This window comes from Macrotis lagotis, chromosome 4, assembly GCF_037893015.1.
Source record: "Macrotis lagotis isolate mMagLag1 chromosome 4, bilby.v1.9.chrom.fasta, whole genome shotgun sequence".
Taxonomy (NCBI): domain Eukaryota; kingdom Metazoa; phylum Chordata; class Mammalia; order Peramelemorphia; family Peramelidae; genus Macrotis; species Macrotis lagotis.
Genome location: NC_133661.1, coordinates 69,255,043 through 69,274,637, shown reverse-complemented (window position 1 = coordinate 69,274,637; position 19,595 = coordinate 69,255,043). Strand labels below are relative to the sequence as shown.

General features: G+C 42.2%; 1 protein-coding gene across 1 annotated transcript; it reads right to left on the bottom strand.

The window, feature by feature from the left end:
• Positions 1-742: 742 nt before the first annotated feature.
• LOC141520992 (beta-hexosaminidase subunit alpha-like) lies at positions 743-19,058 on the bottom strand. The gene is made up of 14 exons (XM_074233026.1): positions 18,978-19,058; positions 12,322-12,411; positions 11,345-11,410; positions 9,698-9,744; positions 8,875-8,985; positions 8,031-8,132; positions 7,444-7,576; positions 6,671-6,851; positions 5,311-5,394; positions 4,749-4,821; positions 3,087-3,270; positions 2,773-2,863; positions 1,722-1,826; positions 743-1,004 (listed from the first exon to the last, which is right to left on the bottom strand). The coding sequence occupies exons 2-14, from the start codon at positions 12,395-12,397 to the stop codon at positions 941-943; spliced, it is 1,317 nt and encodes a 438-aa protein (XP_074089127.1). The 5' UTR covers positions 12,398-12,411; positions 18,978-19,058; the 3' UTR covers positions 743-940.
• Between the last annotated feature and the right edge of the window lie 537 nt (positions 19,059-19,595).

Sequence of the window (19,595 nt, the reverse complement as noted above, 5' to 3'; positions counted from 1 at the left end):
AGCAATAAAAGACAGTTCCTCTTTTCAAATGTGGGTTCCCGTCTCATCTGGATCAGTCTCTCCCTGGAGGCCAAACATGCATCTCCCTCCCAAACTCTAGACCAGCCCCCTAGAAATGTTCCCTAAAAGCCTTGGCACTCAGGTTTTCCTGGAACAATTGGCAGGTAGATCTGGAAGGTTTATTCGGGCTGGAGGGGAGTCTAATATTCAGTCAGATCCAATATATGTGGGGAGCTCTGGTGCCTTGCTTTCAAGACAAATTCCTGACAAAGTTACCGAGGAGAAACTGGAATGTTACTAAATATTTAGGCTTTAAGTCCGTATCTCTTTATCAAAGATAACTTGCATTCTAGAAGTCCCCAAAGGGCTTAATCTTTAATGGTAAAATTGGAGGCATCTGGAAAGGCAGGTGATCGAGGTTTTTTTTTTTTGTGGAGACCCCAGAAAAAAGCATTAGGAAAGGAGAACTAGATCCAAGACCTATTATAGAACTTGGGAAGAAGAGACCCTTTTCCTCAGGATTACTGGTTCGAGCCCAAGGCCAGTGATAGGGGGTCAGTCCAAAGACTGGTGAGGGGATTGCTAAAGTATAGGGGAAGATGTATTGTGAGCCATCAAACTACTCAAATGCAAGTGTCATTAAATGCTTTCCTGGGGTTAGAGGGGAAATAGTAGGAACTGCTGTCTGGATTGGAGTCACTCTGATTGTTTAGTGTCAGTCACAGTTGCAGGCCCACAGAAGTAATCTGTCACAAAATTCTTTATTGGACTTGAATCACAGCACAACCTCCGCCCCGCTCCCCACCAGGGGGCCCTCAGGGATGCATGTGAAGGTCTGCACACCACTTGGGGTCAACTAGAGAGCCAGTCTGGTGTGACCCAAGTTCCCTGGTTGATTAACACATCCAGGGCTCAGTTGATCAGATGATCTTGCTCCCACTCAATGTTGGAAATATTCATGTTCACAGTAGCCTACATTGAGAGGCTGGGCCTGGACACCTCGTCTGGAAGAAGACAAAAAGGAGAAACTGGTCATCTGGGAAGGAGGGGAAAGAGAGGACTAGTGAGAGGATCCTTAGAGCTCTGGCTTGGGAAGGAGGGCACTCCAGGCATGGGAAGAATCGGGGTTGTGGGAGTCAGGCCAGGTGCCCACATCCTTATAAGCCTCAACTTTGAGCAGGAAGATACTAGAACAAACTGATGTTGGGGCCACAGAGAGAGGGTGACTAGGCAATCTAAAACCTCAGGACTTTGGTTTCAGATATAGAAGATTCAGGGAATTTTAAAGTTGAAAGACCTTAAAGGTCATCTAGGGTTTCCATTTGGTTTCATTGAGGCTCAGGGACAAGTTCTGGGCTCAAAACTACAGTGAATGAACTGGAAACCCAATATTACTCCTGACCTAGAGGGCTTTCTACAATGATCATCTGCTTGGCTAGGTGTACAATTGATTTGGGAATGAACAAATTATGGAAGACTAACTTTTGACTTTATGTAGGCTCCCTCTTTCTGCAATTAAGTCTTGACAACAACCTAATTTAAGAATGTTTGAAGAGACAGACTGTGGATAAGATATTAGGCACTATTCCCAATCCACATTACTGGATTGAAGCCAAAGGAAAAAAAGGAGAATTTATAGGTACCATATTCCCAACCCCCAGTACTTTAGTTTGGTTAAAGCTGGAGTTAAAGGTCCAGGGGACAATCCCTGACCCTCCTACCTAAGCAGCTCACACCGGAAGTGTGTCAGTCGGTCATATGCCAAACCCACATCAGTCACGGACTGGCTGCTCCAAAGCCTCTCTGCCACAGCTCCTGCCCTGGGCCTGGAAGGGGACACAGATCCAGCCCCCTGGTCAGACATGATGACACATAAGGGCACAATGTGCGTATGATCAGAGCAGGGATGGGGGAAATGGATGTGCCCAGGATAGAGAGCCTTATGGTTGAACCATTAACATACCGTGATTTAGAATTGGTTATTTCACTTCTCTAACAAATCCTGCCCTCTCTATCTCGAAGACAAAAGAGGACACCAAATGAGAAAAGGGTTTTGTAAGAAATGGCACACAAGGGGTTGAAAGTCACAGGAAGGGACATCAAAGGTCCTCTAGTCCAGCTCCCTCAATACATGGTTGAGGAAACTGAGCTGAAGGGATGTTAAGGAGCTGCCCAAGATCAGAGATGCCAGGTCTGATTCCAGAGCTTGGGAGCTTTCTCTTGCATCATGCTGCCATCTTGGGATCATGGAGTGCCAGCAGGGGGAGAAGTAGAGATGTGGCAGTACCAGTAACAGGTGTGAGATATGATGCCTTAGACTTTGAGAGTACCCAGGAAAAGGAAAGGGTAGTGAATAGCCAGGGCCTACCTGAGGCCACAGGCTGGAGGTCTGTTCTGCCACTGACCGATCCCAGGCAAATGAGTTAGGCCTTTGGCATCTTTAGTCTCTTCTTTATGGGAAAAATGAGGTGCACCATCTGTCTTAACTACCAGCTTAGGATAGTAGACAAAAGAAGGCAAGTCATACAAATTGAAGGGATTATGAGGCTAACTTTGGTTCCAAACACTGATTCAGAAACAGGGGGAAAAGAGTGAAAAAAAATTATCTAGAGGGCACCAGAAGTTGGTGTGGGTTAAGCCAAGGCCCTCTGGAAGTGATCCTTTTCTCTCCTGCCCCCAATGAACATCATGTTTTCCAGGTGCTCTTTACTGACACTGCATTATCCCCTTCCCCTTCTCCAGCCAATTCTGAGTCCTCCCATTGTGGCTCACCAGAGTCTGGGGGTCAGATTTGTCTCATCCACGTATTCACCCCACATGCAGGCTTCCCCTCCAATCACCAGAGCCTTCTGCTCAGGGCTGCCTAAGGGAACAAATCCATCAGGAGAAAGTGTTATTCCACAGCCCCACAATGTCAGAGCATGATGAAAAGAATTTCTGAGTAACTTCACAAGAAGTGCAAAAGATTTTACTCCCCAAGCCCCCCCCTACCCAGGATCAAATTCTTTTGACTTCCATTTTCCAAATGTACTTTATAGGGACCTTCTCAGGGAGTGGCCTGTATCCTCCCATCCACACCCTCAAACCTTCAAAGTTCAGGGGCTCCACTCTGTAGATTTCCTGCCAGTCCTCCCCATAGGAGATGCGGTTCAGGTACCAGGGAGCAGACAACAAGACACGGTAGCCTGCCTTGGTAATAGTATCCATCTCGAAGGCATAGGGTGAAGGTTGTGTTTCTCTCCAGACATGAACCACTGTGTCAGGTCTCAGCTGATTACAAGAAACAAGCAAAAAGAGACATGCTGGGGTGGGCGCCAAGGGATGGAGGGGGACAGTGTTACCTACTGCTAGGGGAAAAGAGGGGAAAGACCTCAGGTAATTTCAGTCTCATATAGGCCAAAACACAAACCCTTCAAAAAGGACTCAAACCTGTCCAATGTCCTTACTATCCCTACTTCTAATGCCTACTGCAAAACCATGACTCTAAGGGATCATGTTAGTGCCTCTAAAGACCCACATTCCCTTGGGGTCCGGGGGCTCTGTCCTTCATACCCTAAGCTTTCTTTTTCAAAGCTCAGACCTTGGATCACTGGATACCCCTTCCTCCTCCCAGGGCTGAGGGTGGGGTTAGAGCATGAAGGTAAGAGAACACAAGACATTGGACTTGGAACCACATTTTTTCATTCCCTCCTCCTGTCTATAGAGGGGCTGATTTTTCTAACCCCACATCAAACATGGGCAGGGAGTGGGGGGGGTGTCACAGACCTGGGTCAAATGCACCTAGAGTTTGTGTTGTGGGGAGACCCCTCATGGGGCAGCTCAGATTTCAGGAGACTCCAAATGTGCTGAAGACAGGTGATAAAGGGAGTAAAGGAAGCAGCCCTCTCTGCTGAAGTGATAATGATAATGATGATCATGACAGCTCATATTTATATTGTGGTTTAAGTAAGTTATCTCATTGGATGCTCACAGCAACTCTGTGATGTAGGTACTATTATTTTCACTGATGAGAAAACTGAAGTTGAAGGGCTAAATGACTTGCCCAAAGTCACACAGTTCTAAGTGTGTGAGGTTGAGTTCAAGTCTGGGGCTCTATTCACCGTCTCACTCAGTTGTCTCTGAGGTCATCATGGGAACCTTAGTTCCAGTTATCGCAGACAAAGCCCAGCAACTCTGAGAGGCTCTATAAGAACAGAAAGTCCTTGGGGCGGCTAGAAAGTGCAGTGGATAAAACACCGGCCCTGGAGTCAGCAGTACCTGAGTTCAAATCCGACCTCAGACACTTAATACACCTAACTGTGTGGTCTTGGGCAAGCCACTTAACCCCATTTACCTTGCAAAAACCTAAAAAACAAAAACAAAACAAAAAAAAAAAACCCAGTCCTTCAAGATGGGAGGGAGTAGGTGGAAAGGGAGACAAAGACATTGTTCCCATCTCTGTGAAGTTCAAGGTTTAGGTCAAATGAGATCTCATCTCTTGAAATATGGAAGAAGAAAGCTGGGAGGATTCCTTTATGGGAAGGGCCTCCAGGTCTTCTCTTTAACTCATTAAAAATGAAACCCAGGATAGCCAGGGGAAATGATCACTGGGGAGCACAGTCCTCTCCTGAGACCCTGGGGTCTTGAGTGATATAGGGAACAATAAGGGCATGAAGCACTGGAAAGATAGGTCCATAAGCAGTGGCCCAAGGTCCTACAGGATCAAGACAGCAAACCCTTCTCTTCCTTCTTTCTCCTCAACCTCTCACCTTCACATTATTGTCAAACACCTCCTGCCACACTATGTAGCCCTTTCCATAGGAAGACACAATGTTCAGTAGCCTGAGGAAGACAGAAATAAAACAAAGTCAGCTTGATGCTGCAGGCTTCTTTTGGGGAATGGCTGGAGTGCCCTGTTACCCAACAAAGAATGTCTGTGACTTTGTTTTTGGACATGGAGGAAGAGGATGCCCTACGAAATTCCTACAATGCAATTTTCTCTCCCAGTTCCAGGTTAGGTCATAACAAATTCAGTCAATAACAAGCTGGGAAGTGGAACAAAGAGGAGAACTTTTGGGAAGATGGTGAGAGACAGAGCTTTTTGTGGATGGGGTATATGGTTAGGGTGGTGGTTAGGGTGGTAAGGCTTTTCACTTTCAATAGGCTAAAGATCAGAGGTAGAGGGAGCCTGGAAGACACAATTTATAGTGGAAAATAGGAGATTTGAAATAAAGAATGGTACTTCACTGGGGTATAGAAGGGCCTTTGGTTATTCACTCCTGCACCCATATTCCACCTTCAGAGAAGAGGTAAATACATCCCAATTCTTACTTTTGAATGTAGAAAGATTCCAATTTCTCATAATTGTCAAAACCCTTTTCCTTCATGAAGGCCTGGATATCTGGATTGGATTGCCTGCAAGAAAGAAGACTAATTTCTCCCATGTCTAGCATCTTTAGGATCCTAGAACCCTGGAGAAATGGGGAATAGTCACCTACTTTCCTTCTACTTCTCTCCCCAACTTGAAAGAGAACCAAAAAGCAGTCCCTGATTTTGGAATGAAGAGTGTATAGGAGAGCTATGCCACGGTCTTGCCCAATGGCTTTTAGTCAACTTTTTCCAGTATGGCATTCTGCAATTGTCTTCTACCATTTGGCTTCAGTCAAGCTTCCCAGCTTTCCTTGGCTTCCCCCAAGGAAGGATCAGATTATGTTAGAGCCTAAAGGGATTTCAGAGCTTGTCTAATCCCACTCCTTCTTTTAAATATGAAGCAATACTTTTAAGCTCAGAGAGATGGCAACTTGCCCAAAGCGACATGAGTATTATGTAGCTGAGCTGAGATTCAAACCCAGGGTTTCAGACTCCAAATCCAATGGTGCTTCTCCATAAACCATATGTTGTTTTTAGCATACCCTATGTTCATACTTTCCTGTACTCTTTTTTCAGGATTCCTAGTTCCTGGAATACCTACCTCCCCCCAGTATACAAATTCTACTTCCCTGGCAAGACCCATATGAACCCTCTTCCACAGAAATCTTTCCTGTTTCTCTCCTTTCTTTGCTCTCTTAAAGCCAACAATTTATATCCTCCAACAGTGTTCTTAAATATACAATAATACAATGACTTGTATTATTTGGTGGTGCTGTTAGATCTTTTATCTCAACTAGACTAATATCAGATCTTTCCTCCCCCTTTTTGGTCAGCAGAGTTAGGAACAGAGGAAAAGCTCAATTAATATGTTTGATTTCTCTGACCTCTAAGATTTGTAATGGGGAAAGGAGGCCTGAGACAAAGGAAAACTAGAACAAAATAAGACTACTGAGTTGCAGAGGGGTATAAGGCTAAGTGGATAGTCAGGGAGGGAGAATCAGGTGCCCAAAGGGGTGGGAAGAAAAGCAAAGCTGTGAAGTTATTAATCTTCTTTCCTTTTGTATAGTCTTCGTCAGGACTGGAAACCTTGGTTCTTAGTGGTCAAGGAATTCCAACATCTCAACTCTCTTATTTCTTCCTTTTCTACCCCCAATCTCCAAGTAGCATATGAGAGGAACCCCAAACCCTCTCTAAACACAAACATACACACACACACACACACACACACACTTACAAATGCTCATAAGCTCAAGATACGGTTCCTTGACTGACTTTTTAAATCAAGAGGGGATAGGGTTGGGGATGACCTGAGGGCTCCTACCAACAGGTGAAATCAACCTCATCTCCTCCAAGGTGAAGGTAAAAGTCTGGGAAAACTGAGCTGATCTCCTGGAAGAATGAAGCCATGAACTCATAGGTCTTGTTGAGGATGGGATTTATTGGGCCGTAAGTGCCAGAAGGAGTGGCCCCTGCATAGCAGGGAGTCAGCAATCCAGGAACACCTAGGCCAGGAGAGATGCAGACACAGTCATAGAGAACCCAGAGACCCCAGCTCTACTGACCAACTATTTGAGGCTGAACTGCAATAGCTTCTTTCTACCTGAAGTAGGAAATCAAATGTTCCATATGTATAGGACTTACACTGCCAGGGTCCTGAGCTCACTGGCTGCTGCCTTCCAAGTAAGATGTTGGTAAAGCACCTTAAAGGAGCTTCATCAAGGCTTATTCCTTTCCCCTCTTCCTTCCCAAGAGGTTCAAATCTACTGGCCTCTTAGAAAAGTTTCAGGATAGTCTCCTCTCCTCTTCTGAGAACAAATAGAACTTGGCTTCTTTAATTCTGCAGGGCACCAAAGCTTGAGCTAAGTGAGGAAACTCAAGTAGGCCTTACTGGCAAGGTCAGGAGACTATTGACCCAAAATTCGAAATTTTCAAATTTCTTCCTTATCCCACATCCTTTTACACTTCCAATTTCCCAAAAATCTAATATTCTTAAGAAGAAAAACTGGAGTATGGCATGTTTTTGCCTATGGCAAGACCTGAAAAAAAAAAAAAGACTATCCTTGACTTCCCCTTGATATTCTGCCCTACTCTTACCTTTTCCCCAAGACAAAGTGTGCCCAGGTGTGTCAAACTCTGCTATGACTCTGATGCCCCGCAATCGAGCATATTCAATGACCGTCTTTACATCTCCAATTGTATAGATGTGGGAGATGGGGTTGTAGGAACCCTGAAAGACATAAGTGGCCTCTTATCATGCACTCACTAGAGGAGATGAACTGCTGGCACTCAGCTGGCACTGTAACTGCCTGAATATCAGTAGTTGGATGTGCTGAGTAAATCTTCCCCAGACTTTGAAGTCAGACAAGAGAGCCAGAAGGAACATGAAGGGAGAGGGACTGGTCAGTGACAAAAATAAATTAAAATCCTATCAAACACATCCCTTTTTCCCTTGGTGTTTTTCACATCAATATTTCAACTGGTCCTCACATTTCTGTGAGTATTATTATTACCATTTAATAAACAAGGTGAAATGTCACCCAAAGACAAAGTGAGGACTTGAAGGTTCAGTCCAGGCCTCTTCCCACTATCCAACACTACATTTGGCTAAGATGTAGTCCCTGTTCCCACTAGCAGGGTCTTGCAAAAGAGCCCCAAATCTGGAAGACCAGGATGAAACTTACCTTTCTGTTAAGCTCAGGAAAAGTCATACTCTCATATGGAAAAGAAGGGTCATCAACTATGTGCCAGTGGAAGACATTGAATTTGTTATATGCCATGACATCCTGGGGGGTAGAACATATATAAAACTTACCCTCCCCATCCATGGTGAGACTCAGATGCACAAATACCCCGTAATAACTTCCCTCTATTCACTGAGGATGTGGGGCAGTATTAGAAAACAGCTTCCTGTTGCTCTGTCCCAGTGCTTTCAATGCCCCTCCTGAGGCCTTTTTACTTTTTCACAACTCCTCCCTGCCCCTCTTGCTAGGGTTCTCTCTCATGACCAAAACATGTGACTTTGTGGTTTTATAAAACTGAAGCATAACCACACAAAGGAGATGTGTAAAGAGCCAGCTTGGCCCAATTGGGGCAAAGAGAACAATTTCCTCCAGAATCATGGAAACCCAACCAAAGTCCAACTTTTATCTTGCCAGGTGAGGTGTGACAGGACCTCAGATAGCTCAGTAGGCAAAGAATACAGGAAGAACTCCCAGAATCCCATCTAAGCCCAGATCTGAAGGGGGCAGAAGTATTGGCCTGGAGGGATCAAGTAGGGCTTCCAGTTAGGCCAAAGTCACTCAAGCAAATGCTTCTAATTACTAGGACCAGAGATTGATTCTGACTGATCCAGGGAATATCAACATCTCAACCTTGACTCCTCCTCACTGATGTGGATATACAGCCTAATGGAGTTTTCTAAGTAGGTTACCTCTAGTGAAGAATCATAAGATCATATGTTTCAGGAAAGGGTTTTAAAACCTGTCACATCAATTCCTTGGGGAGATGGGGAGCCATAATTCATACCAATGTCTCCAGGATGACTTCCAGTGGCAGGTAATGACGAGATGTGTCCAGCAGTAAGCCTCGGTGAGGAAATCGAGGAAAGTCTACTATTTCTGTCCAGTTGACAGAGAACTGAGCAGAAGAAACATGGAAGGTTTCAATGACATTCATTTGCACAGTTGCAAACCCAGGGGACTAAGGACTTCACTGGAGATTGCCAAATACAAATCCCATTTTGGACAGGAGCACATCTCAGATCTTCCTGGCCTTCCTATGGCCCTTCTAATAGACTAGTTTTCTGTGGTGCTATCTATCCCCAGTTCCTGGATGACTATCTCACAATCACTAATCTGTGCAATTATACTTGAATGTATCCTAGAGGTCCCACTGTCTCCAGAATCACTATAAAGCCATACTTTACACCTCAAGGCCAACAAAAACAAGTTGACAACTAAGTTTTAGCTTTTTCCTATAGTTTTTTAAAAATTTACTTTTTCAAATATCTGTAAACAAAATTTAACTTTTTTTTAAATTTTGAGTTCCAAGTTCTTTCCTTCCTTCTCCCCCCTCCCTCCTTGATAAGGGAATCAATTTGATATAGGTTATACATATACATATACTAGTTTGTTATTTCTATTTGAATGATTCCATTTCTATTTTCTTTTTAGTTGGTAAACTATAGTTATCTCAGGTAATCTCATTCTATCAACTTTCAGTTACCATCCAACCATGCCCCCAAGCTTTGTACTTCCTCCCAAATCTTATCTATCTGGGAATGCCTTATATCACCTTTGGCCTCCATTACATAGTAAACTTCCTTCAGGCACTCAGGATACACACTCACCATGCCCTCATCGGATCTCCAAATGAGCTGGCTAAAAGTCTCTAGGCCTGTGGAGAACCAGAGGGGCAGGGTGAGGTTTGGGAGAAATGAGGAAGAATCTGCCCCATTCTAGAATGGGGCCCAGTGTGGCAGGATGTGATGCTTGAATCAAGAAAGAGAGATAGGTACGATCAAAGCTCAAGTTTTCTTGAAAATTCAGAGAGATAGATAATTCAACAAGCATTTCTAATTAATTTTAGAGCTATTTGGTTGATCCACAGTGAAATAATTGAGAGAAGTTAACTGAAAAGAGATAACCATCCATTCATTTGATCCACTTTTTCTTTGTTAAGACTGAATGTTAGGGGTAGCTAGGTGGCACAGTGGATAAAGCACCGGCCCTGGAGTCAGGAGTACCTGGATTCAAATTTGGTCTCAGACATTTAATAACTACCTAGCTGTGTGGCCTTGGGCAAGCCACTTAACCCCATTTGCCTTACAAAAACCTTAAAAAAAAAAAAAAGACTGAATGTTGGTGAGGTCTCTTTCAAATATTTGGCAGCTGGCTAAGGAGATGAGGCCTGGTAGGTCATTTCCTTAGCCCGCAAGGCTGGCCACCTTTGAAAGCTTTGCATAACAATACAAATTTCTTAAATTTTGTAAATTTGAAATCTTAGTAAAGAAAGAAGGCAGTTAAAGGGAAGAAGACAGACAGAAAATGCCTCTTCAGGGAACTAAAAATAGAATTTTTAGAGCTAAAAGGAACCTTGTGAGATTCTACAGCAACTTAAGAACCTTCTAGTGCCTAGGGACCTTAGAGTTTAATTTCTAACTACACTGTAATGACTAGGGATGTGTTATAAGTTCTTCACTTCTCTATTTCCCCTAGTGTTTAGTGTAGGACCTTGGATCTAAATAGGGACGTGATAAGTATATGGTGAATGCATCTGAATTCAGAGCAATGATTTTCTCTGGAATACCACTGATTCAGAAGTTTTCTTTTTCATTGCATTTATTTTTCTTTTCAAAATAATTTTTAAAAAGTTTCTAAATCAGATGTCAGGGGCAGGGAATCTAGCACCTCTTTCCACATTATTCTCCCTCTGCATCTATTCTGATGTTGAACAAGATTCAACTTCTCCAGACCCATGTGTGGCAAGGCCTCAGGAGATTTCCGGACTCTGTCACCAGACTTGCTCTGTGCTTCTGGACAAGTGTGGTCACAGCTGAGTCACTTCACTCTCCTAGCTTAAAAAGAGGTAACATGACTGGCACTTCTGGACAGTAAGTGCTATGGAAGCTTTGTAGCATACCAGCCCATATAAATGGGAACTGCTAGATTTTATTATTTCACCATTACTAAGGCTCCCTCCATCCAAAAAATCTTTAATTGTTTCCACAAGAAACTTTTCTAGAAGAGAAACAGCTTCTGTGGCATCTGAATTTTGTATACAGAGGACACATCTTAAAGAGAAAAACCTGTGAATCTCATTTGGTTCCCTTGGGAAAGCTGGCTCATTTGTTTTACTCCTAGGAGGCCTTAATTTCAAATCTTCCCAACCACCAGACTTAAGTCAGGTCTAGAGAATTCCCATTAGAACAAATCAATGAAAAATCAAGATCACCCAAGTCCTCATCCTCCCACTCTTAGGAGCTCTGTAATATTACCTCTGAGAGCTCCCCAGACAGTATGAGCTTTCAAGATGAAGTCGTGATCATTTAGAATCAGGGTGTCTGAAATGACAACAAAAGGAGCCTATGGGTTAGGGCTAAGAAAACCTGAACTTTACACCCCAGTCCCAAATGAAAATAAACCCAAACCACTTTTGTTTTTCACAGGTGAAACTTCTAGCTCTGGTGGTTATGGACTTGTAGTTTGGCTCCTGAAGGCTTACTGGGAAAGGCAAGATTGGGAAACTGAATCAATTTGGTCTCATTTGAATGAACCAGCTAAATATTTAGCCACAGCTTGTTAAGTATCTGCCACAACAGTTGCAGAGAATCTCAGTTGAGCAGGTGGCAGAGAGAATGTCTGTGTGTGTGTGTGTGTGTGTGTGTGTATGTGTTTGTGTGTGAAATCGTGGCTTCTACTAGAATCTTCACCATTGTCTTTGACAAGTTCTGATAATTAATAATACCTTAGTTTCCTTTTTGGAGACAGGAATTCCTGCTAAACCTCATTGTGGAATATAAAAAGGCTTGGTTATCATGTCACCTTTCCACCCAAACCTCTCCAATTTATTACTCCCCCATTCACTGGGTGTTATCTATCAGGGCTTTTTGTTTAATTTAGGGACTGAAAACACTCCTAAGGCTCAGAGGCATTCTGTGGATTTTGCTATTATTTACAAGAAGACATTCCATCTGGTGACTCTGAAACTCTCTGCTAAATTTCTTCTAAATGGGAAGATTCCAAGACTAAACCTCATGTAGCATCTAAGTCCACCTACCCTTTGGTTCCTTGGTATTTAAGGCAATAAGAATGTGGCATGAGACGTTAAAGATTGTAAGGACATATTCTGATCACTGGATGCCTCTTGCTAGGGCAACTTGAGTACTTCAACAGTCTCCTGAGGACTGGTTTATTAGTTGGGAACTCTTTTCACTTTCATGAAAAAGATAAACAATCCAAGAACTGTGCTTACAGTTCTCCACAGAGTTCATTTCAGGAAATGGGCCACACTCAGGGACAGCCACCAAGACTTGCAATGAATTCTTCATGGTTTGCTTCAGTCCTGTAAAGAGAGAAAAAATTCAGGAAACTCATCCATACCACCTTAGTATATGAAACTGGAAGGATCCTCAGAGGTCATCTAATTCAATCCCTTCATATTTTATAGAAGAATAAAGTGAGACTCAGTAAGAGACTTGCCTAGAGACGCATGGGTTCCTCCAGTAAAAGGGCAGTGTCTGTTTTTGAACCAGGCATATTTTTATACATATACTTTCCTCTACATATACTCAGATTATTCATTAAGTGTTTTGTGGACTTTATACTCTTTAGACAAATGCCAGTTATTAGGATAATGTCAATCCCTGGATGGAAACTTCTTTATAGAAAGTGTCATACCTATATGGTTTTGCCATGTCTAGTGACCATTTCAGGACACCAGGCTTCCAAATAACCTATTGGTCAGCATCTGAGAAGATCAAACCTTGTGGACCTAGAATAGGAAGGGACCTCAAAGCCCATCTAGTCCAATCTCATTCATTAGATGAGGAAAACTCCCACCTGGGGAAGATATAAGATGGGATTCTAATCTAGGTCCTCTAATGCAAGAGGCTAGGATTCTTCCTACTGTGTGACACTGCCTCAAAAAAGTGCTTTTCATGGCTCCATCTTAGGCCACAGCTGAGGAAGTCCTTTACTGCCCCTGGGGTTGGCTAATGAGAAAGTCTGCAATGGTACTTCTTCATTGTCCAGTCAACAATTCTCTCTCTCTCTCCCACTTCATTTCCCCCTTCTCTCTTTCTTCTCCCTTGGATCATAGATGATGGTTTGGCAATCCCAGCTCCCAGCTCTTTCCCAGAATCCAATATTGCAGACCATCTGAATAAGTGACTTTAAATCAAAGTGTCTAAGTATTCTTTATTATTTCCCTATTTATCTAATGTTTCAATTCCCTTTTGATTCTTTTTGTTCTGTCCTAAACTCAGTTTCTCCTCTATCTTCCTATTTCATTTTCTTATTCACTCACCTCTCCCAAGAGGGATTCCTTCTTGGGACTTTCTTTTTTTTCCTCAAGATAGATTTTTAAAAGTATTTTTTGTTGTCTTTAGCTTTCCTTATAAATTTTTGTTGGGTTCTAAGCTTCTGAACTATTGTTTCAGGAATAAGCCATGATTTTGTATTCATTCTTTTGCTTTTGCATGTCTTTGGAAAAATCTAGATCCTTCAATGAGTTCCTTGTGTAGTCAGATGGTTTGATTTTGACAATTTCTTTTCCTACAAATTGGAGTAGTTCCTCTTTGAATTTTTGGAATTTCATTTGAGACAGCACACACATAGCTCAGTACATATCACCTGGGATTAATTCCTCTGCCAAATTTAAATTAATGGGAATCCTACTTATCTTTCCTTTGAAAACTGCTTCTTCCAAATGTAAGATGTCTGTTAAGATTCTGCCCAGATTCTTTCTTATTTATCACAAGTGCTAAAATTGAATGATCATTTCCCCACAATGTTTCCATCATTCCTATTCCAACAACCAGTTTTGCCTTGGTTAGGTCAGATCTCCAGTAGAAGTGCTATGTGGAACTTTCATTACCTTTTTTTTTAATTCTTAATTTTTTTTTATTTTTAGGCTTTTTTGCAAGGCAAATGGGGTTAAGTGGCTTGCCCAAGGCCACACAGCTAGGTAAGTGTCTGAGGCCGTATTTGAACTCAGGTACTCCTGACTCCAGGGCCACTCCTCTATCCACTGCATCACCTAGCTGCCCCCTTTCACTACCTTTTGAAGGATGAAATTATTAAGGAAAGTTGTGAAATATTAGTTTTTCTGCTTTTTTTTTGTCAGAGGGGACTCCAGAGGATGTTAGGATAACAGAAAGTTTCTTATCACACATCACCACATCACACTTTGATTACAGGCTTATGATTTGCTTTTCTAAACCTTTCTTGAAGGAATGTTAGGGTGGTAGATACTATCACTTCTTTTTCTCTTTTTGCTGAGCTTACATTGCTCTAAGAAGCTTCCTTTTTCCAGTTCTTGTATTTCTCCATATAAGGCTCAAAGATTTTGAGCAGCATGGGAGACTTATAAGAAAAATAATTGTACCTGTCCTCAGGAAGTTTACAATGGCAGGGGTGGGATTGAAGAGATGTGAAAAAAAATAGCATATCTGATGCAAAGGATTTTATTCAGAAGATGGTAGGAAAAGGATTTTGTCTGTATTTGTATTTTCATAAAGTATAAACAGACCTGCTTAATATTACTAATTTGAAGGAAAAATGGATCTGAAGCAGACGGTCTATGTTTCAATTCTATCTCTAAGGTTAACAGTGGACAAGTCTCAAGTTTCTTTTGGGTTTTAGTTTCCTTAGCTGTAAAATGGAGTTATTTGTATTATCCATTATAGAAGTTGTTGTGAGGATCAAAAAGGGAATAAAATAAAGTGTTCTGCAAATGATAAAGTGCAAAATGAATGTTAGCTATTATTATTGTTATTAAAATATTATTTATGCTTTTGGGGAACCAATTAAATAAAATAATGTTGTAGAAGATAATTAGACCCATATCAATTATTATAATGGGAGATTAGACAAATACAGAGAAACACACTCCACTATGCAGGGCAAGACTGCTTGGGTTTGCTAAGTGTTACAGAGAGTAAAGACCTGACACATGAAGTCATACATGGTCCCTTGAGGTCTTCAGCTGATAGATGGCTAGTGAAGAAGGATGTAATGGAGTTTCATTTGGATGGTGGAGCACCAGAATATAGAATGGAATAAATTAAGCACAGGTAAGCATATATGAGGTCAGGCAGTACAAAGACAAGAGGAATGGGAAGGTGAGTCATTCTTCCTCACGAAATACTTAATTTTTAATTTAAGATCTAGCTAGAGATAATAGCTCAGAGGAATTTGGACATTGTTTTTCCAATAAAATAAAATAATTTACCCCACTTCTCCCAATTACTATCTATTCTAATTGAACAATTCACCTCCCCAGGGGAACAGACCAATGGAAACATGCTAAACTCAAGCATAGCATATGGAAAATAGAAGATAAATGAAAGGAGAAGAAGCCTGGAGGTTCAGTTTCTAAATCACTCTACTATACCTCTACTCTATATTGGAGAATATAGATAATAAGAGCACAGTACCTTCCAGAATCTGGATGAAATCTAAAAGCAGAATAGTCACTGGCCTATGGAACCTCTTTTTCCCTTGTGATCTACTAACAGCTGGGTGGAACATTAACATGATTGTTCCACTGATAAGGGAATATGATTGAATACTAGACTCTTAGTGAACTATTTATATAACTGTTAAATATTACTTTCTATTTTTAACATTCCTACCACAGTAGCTTTCTTTGGTTATATAGAAAACTTTACAATGTCTTTCTGGGGAAAGTGTGTTTGTATTTGTTTGCAAGAAACTGCATTTCATGAAAGAAACTTTCATCTAGTATAGACAAGAGAGGAAAACTTGTAAGGCTAAAGAATAGGGTGGGCTGGCTGGTTTATACCTGGTTAAAATGTGCTATTTTTATTATAACTTAATGATTTGACAGTACAAATCAAGATAATTGTACAATTACTTTAACTACCTGCATTTTTACTTGGAAATTGCTGATAATGTTTTTTCCCTGGCTGATCCAGTTGAATTTTTGCAGAAATAGTTGCACCCTGAGACCAAAAGAAAACAACATATGAATTATATTTAAAAGGAAAATTGGTGGAAACAATTATAGCAATATAGTATCCTGGGAAAAGTTATGACTCAGGAATCCAAACAGCTGCATGTGAATATCTGATCCTGTTACTTACTATCTTGTGATCTTGGAAAGATTTTAATCTCTTTGGGCTATAGTATCCACATATGTAAAATTAGAGGTTTAGATGAAACAATTTTCAAGGTCCCTTTGAATTTTAAAATATTCTGATTTTATGATTTTTTTCAAGATGCAACTTGCTTCAATGTCTTAGTCACTAAAATTGTTTTCACGATTTCCTGATGAACAAATAACTCAATTTAACAAAAGAGATGGATAGCACTAGAAGTTAAGGGAAGCTGGATTCTAACTTCACATGTGACTAAGAAGCATTCAATGTAGCACTTTTTTTTTAAAGAAAATGCTTATAGACTAAGCTGTTCCATAAAAGACCCTAATTTCTTTAAAGTTGATCCAGTTGGCTCTTAATGTTTGAATTTTTCTTATCTCAAAAAGTGACTTTTTTAAATCCCTAATTCCTTTTATTTGTATCAGACAAATTAAGTGTGTTTAATTTCAGTGATGCCACCTTTAATCTTTGTTTCATATTTAACCTATAGTTAATTAATAGGAGTTGTAAAATAGCAATTTTTTCTCTGCCTTCATAAATATCACCTCTTAACTAAGTTCCTGGATAGGGTCCTAACATTAGAAATTTACAAAAAAAAAAAAGAAATTTACCTATTCAGCATAATCACTGTTAAGGTACAGGAACTTAATTAGCAGGAATTAATTAAGAAAGTTCTGGAATTTAATTAAAAGATCAGTCTTCCATTCCCCTTATACTGCTAACTTCTCCATCAAACTGACATCTTAAAGTAATGCTGTGTATGGTTGCTGGACTAAACTTTCATAAACAATAGTGGAATCTGAAATGAGTTCAAATCCTACCCCAGACACAAACTACAAGATAAACTCTCCAACCTTCACTTTCCACATCTGCAAAATAGGGACAGAACCTACCAAAAGGGATGTTATGAGCATCAAAAGAAAAAAAAGTATATGTAAAGCTCTTTGCAAACCTTAATGCAATATGTAAATACTGGCTATTATCATTATTACTAATTTCTCCATAGCACTTATGGCCAACTTTCATGTCACCTCTCTCACACAGTTCCCTCATCCTTTCCCTCTTTATTTCTCCATTATCCTACACCAGTAGCCCATACTACCTGAACTAATTTGATGTCATTGCTCAAGCTCCTTTCTACCTTTTCAGTTCCATTAGTTCCTCAAGAAGCAGATCAAAATTCTCTTTCTCCAAGCAGTCTTTACTTAATAATTCATCCAGATTTTGAAACCTCATTTGTTTTTTTTGAGTAATAGAATTCAATTCACATCAGTCTGCATTTTCATTGAAAATGCTTTGTATTCATTTGGATCTATTGTTTTGTAATCATTTTAATACCATTTCCTGTTTTTTCTTCCCAATAAGACTGTAAGTTTCTAAAAACAGAGGGGCATATATTCAATTCCAAAATCCCTAGCATGAGGCTGGAACAACAGTGAACGTTCAGCAAGTACACTGATGTCCTGGCCACAACACTGTTCTCAGGTTTCATGCTGTGGGGTCACATACTGTGGGTAATACCATGCCAGAGGAGAATTTCGGTTTGGAAAGTACTTCAGCACTCCAGTACTACAGCTCTGTCTTATGGGTCAATTCTTTTCTACAGCAAGTTCTCCCATAGTGGTTCCATTACTATAGGAACTTGAAGTAACAGAAGTAACAGTGTGGAAATGATCTGTGTTTAATGTCAGCTGAATACAAATTAGCAATAGACTCAGCAGTGTAAAGTTCTCCACCAAGGTATGTCTCATATATTAAGATCATGAGAGGAGATTATGTTTGTTCTTTATTTTCTTTTTTTTAGTTTTTCTTTTGAAAGGCAAATGGGGTTAAGTGGCTTGCCCAAGGCCACACAGCTAGGTGATTATTAAGCGTCTGAGGTCAAATTTGAACTCAGGTCCTCCTGACTCCAGGGCCGGTGCTCTGTCCACTGTGTCACCTAGCCACCCCTCTACTAGTTATTTTAATTGGCGTTTCTCCTTCCCTCTCCTCCTGCTAGTTTTTGTTGGTAATATACAGAAGTGCTTACATTTTATGCCAATCTATTTCTTTCTTGTTTTTTGTTTTTTAGCTTTTTGCAAGGCAAAGAGGTTAAGTGGCTTGCCCAAGGCCACACAGCTAGGTCATTATTAAGTGTCTGCGACCGGATTTGAACTCAGGTACTCCATCCACCGCACCACCTAGCCGTCCTGTTCTTTATTTTCAAAGGAGACCATGACATCAGGAAAGGGATGCCGTTGACAAGCACATGAATTGCATCAGAGTGAGGGAGGGCTGTGCCAAGTCACCAGCCTGGCTTTCTGCTCCTGAGCCATCTGGGTCCAATGGCCAGATAGGAATCAGGATGCCTGGAGATGTGATGTGAGACAATCAGGGTGAAGTGCAATTACAGAGATAACTTTTTTCTCATTCTCTTATGACTGACATTAAGCTATGCGGCACCTGACCAATAACGAAAGGGCTTCCTCAACGTCACTGCTCCCCAAGAACTGTTTTCGTTGAAGGACTCGGCTCCTAGTTGGGACAAAATAGCCTGAAAAGTGTGCTTCCGGAGCTTTGCCTTTCGGGTCCATTTTGCCAGGCAGGGGGCAGAGGGCAGGAGAGGATGATAGGATCGGAAGGGGGCAAAGTGAGCCGGCGACGGGCTGGACAACTCCCAGGGGCGGCGTGTTTGGGGAAGGGGGGGGCAGGGCTGTCTCCCGCCTCGTTTCGGATGCCCGGCGCCTCGCCCCCGGCCTGCACCGGGCATCTGAAGTTGGCACGAGCCGGGGGCGGGGCCGCGGCTCACCTGGTCGGTCGGGGGAGAGCCAGGGCCCCGGCCCGAAGATGATGCCCGGGTAGCGGACGAAGGCCTGGTCCAGCACGGCGCAGCCCGGCTGCACGGCCGAGGCGGCGGAGTACTCGAAGTGGAAGAGGCCGGGGTGCAGCGCGCAGCTCCGGTTGGGCGACACGGAGATCTTCTGCGGCCACGGCCACACGTAGGCCCCCGGCGCCCCGCTCGCCGCGGCCGCCGGCGGGAGAAGCAGCAGCAGCAGCGGCAGCGGCAGGGCCATGGCCGATTTCGAAGCCGGAGAGTCACGTGAGCCCGAGGTCAGCTGACAGCCCGTCGAGCCTCGTCTCGGGATTGGACGACGCCTGGCCCCCCGCGCCTGCGCGCCTCGCAGGCCACGCCCCGAAGTGGGTGGGTTCGCTCGTGATCAGGTGACTTTGCTGATGGCCCCCAGGGGGAGACGCTTGATTTCTACACCTCCTTCCGGCGCTGAAAAGCCGCTGCCATCGTGCTGCTTTCGGAGCTCCTAATCGCGTGTTGCCCATTATGTCGGGGAAGTTCGGCCTTAAACTGGCTAAAGTTTGTTTTTTAAAAGGATTCTAAAAACAATGATTTGTATTTTGCAAAAAATGTTAC

Excerpts from the sequence above, each read along its gene's own strand:
- LOC141520992 (XM_074233026.1), bottom strand. The coding sequence starts at position 12,397 with ATGAAGAATTCATTGCAAGTCTTGGTGGCTGTCCCTGAGTGTGGCCCA. Across the intron at positions 7,577-8,030 it reads TTCCTGAGCTTAACAGAAAG|GGTTCCTACAACCCCATCTC; the intron begins GTAAGTTTCATC and ends TATGTCTTTCAG. Across the intron at positions 2,864-3,086 it reads GGAGCCCCTGAACTTTGAAG|GCAGCCCTGAGCAGAAGGCT; the intron begins GTTTGAGGGTGT and ends TTGTTCCCTTAG.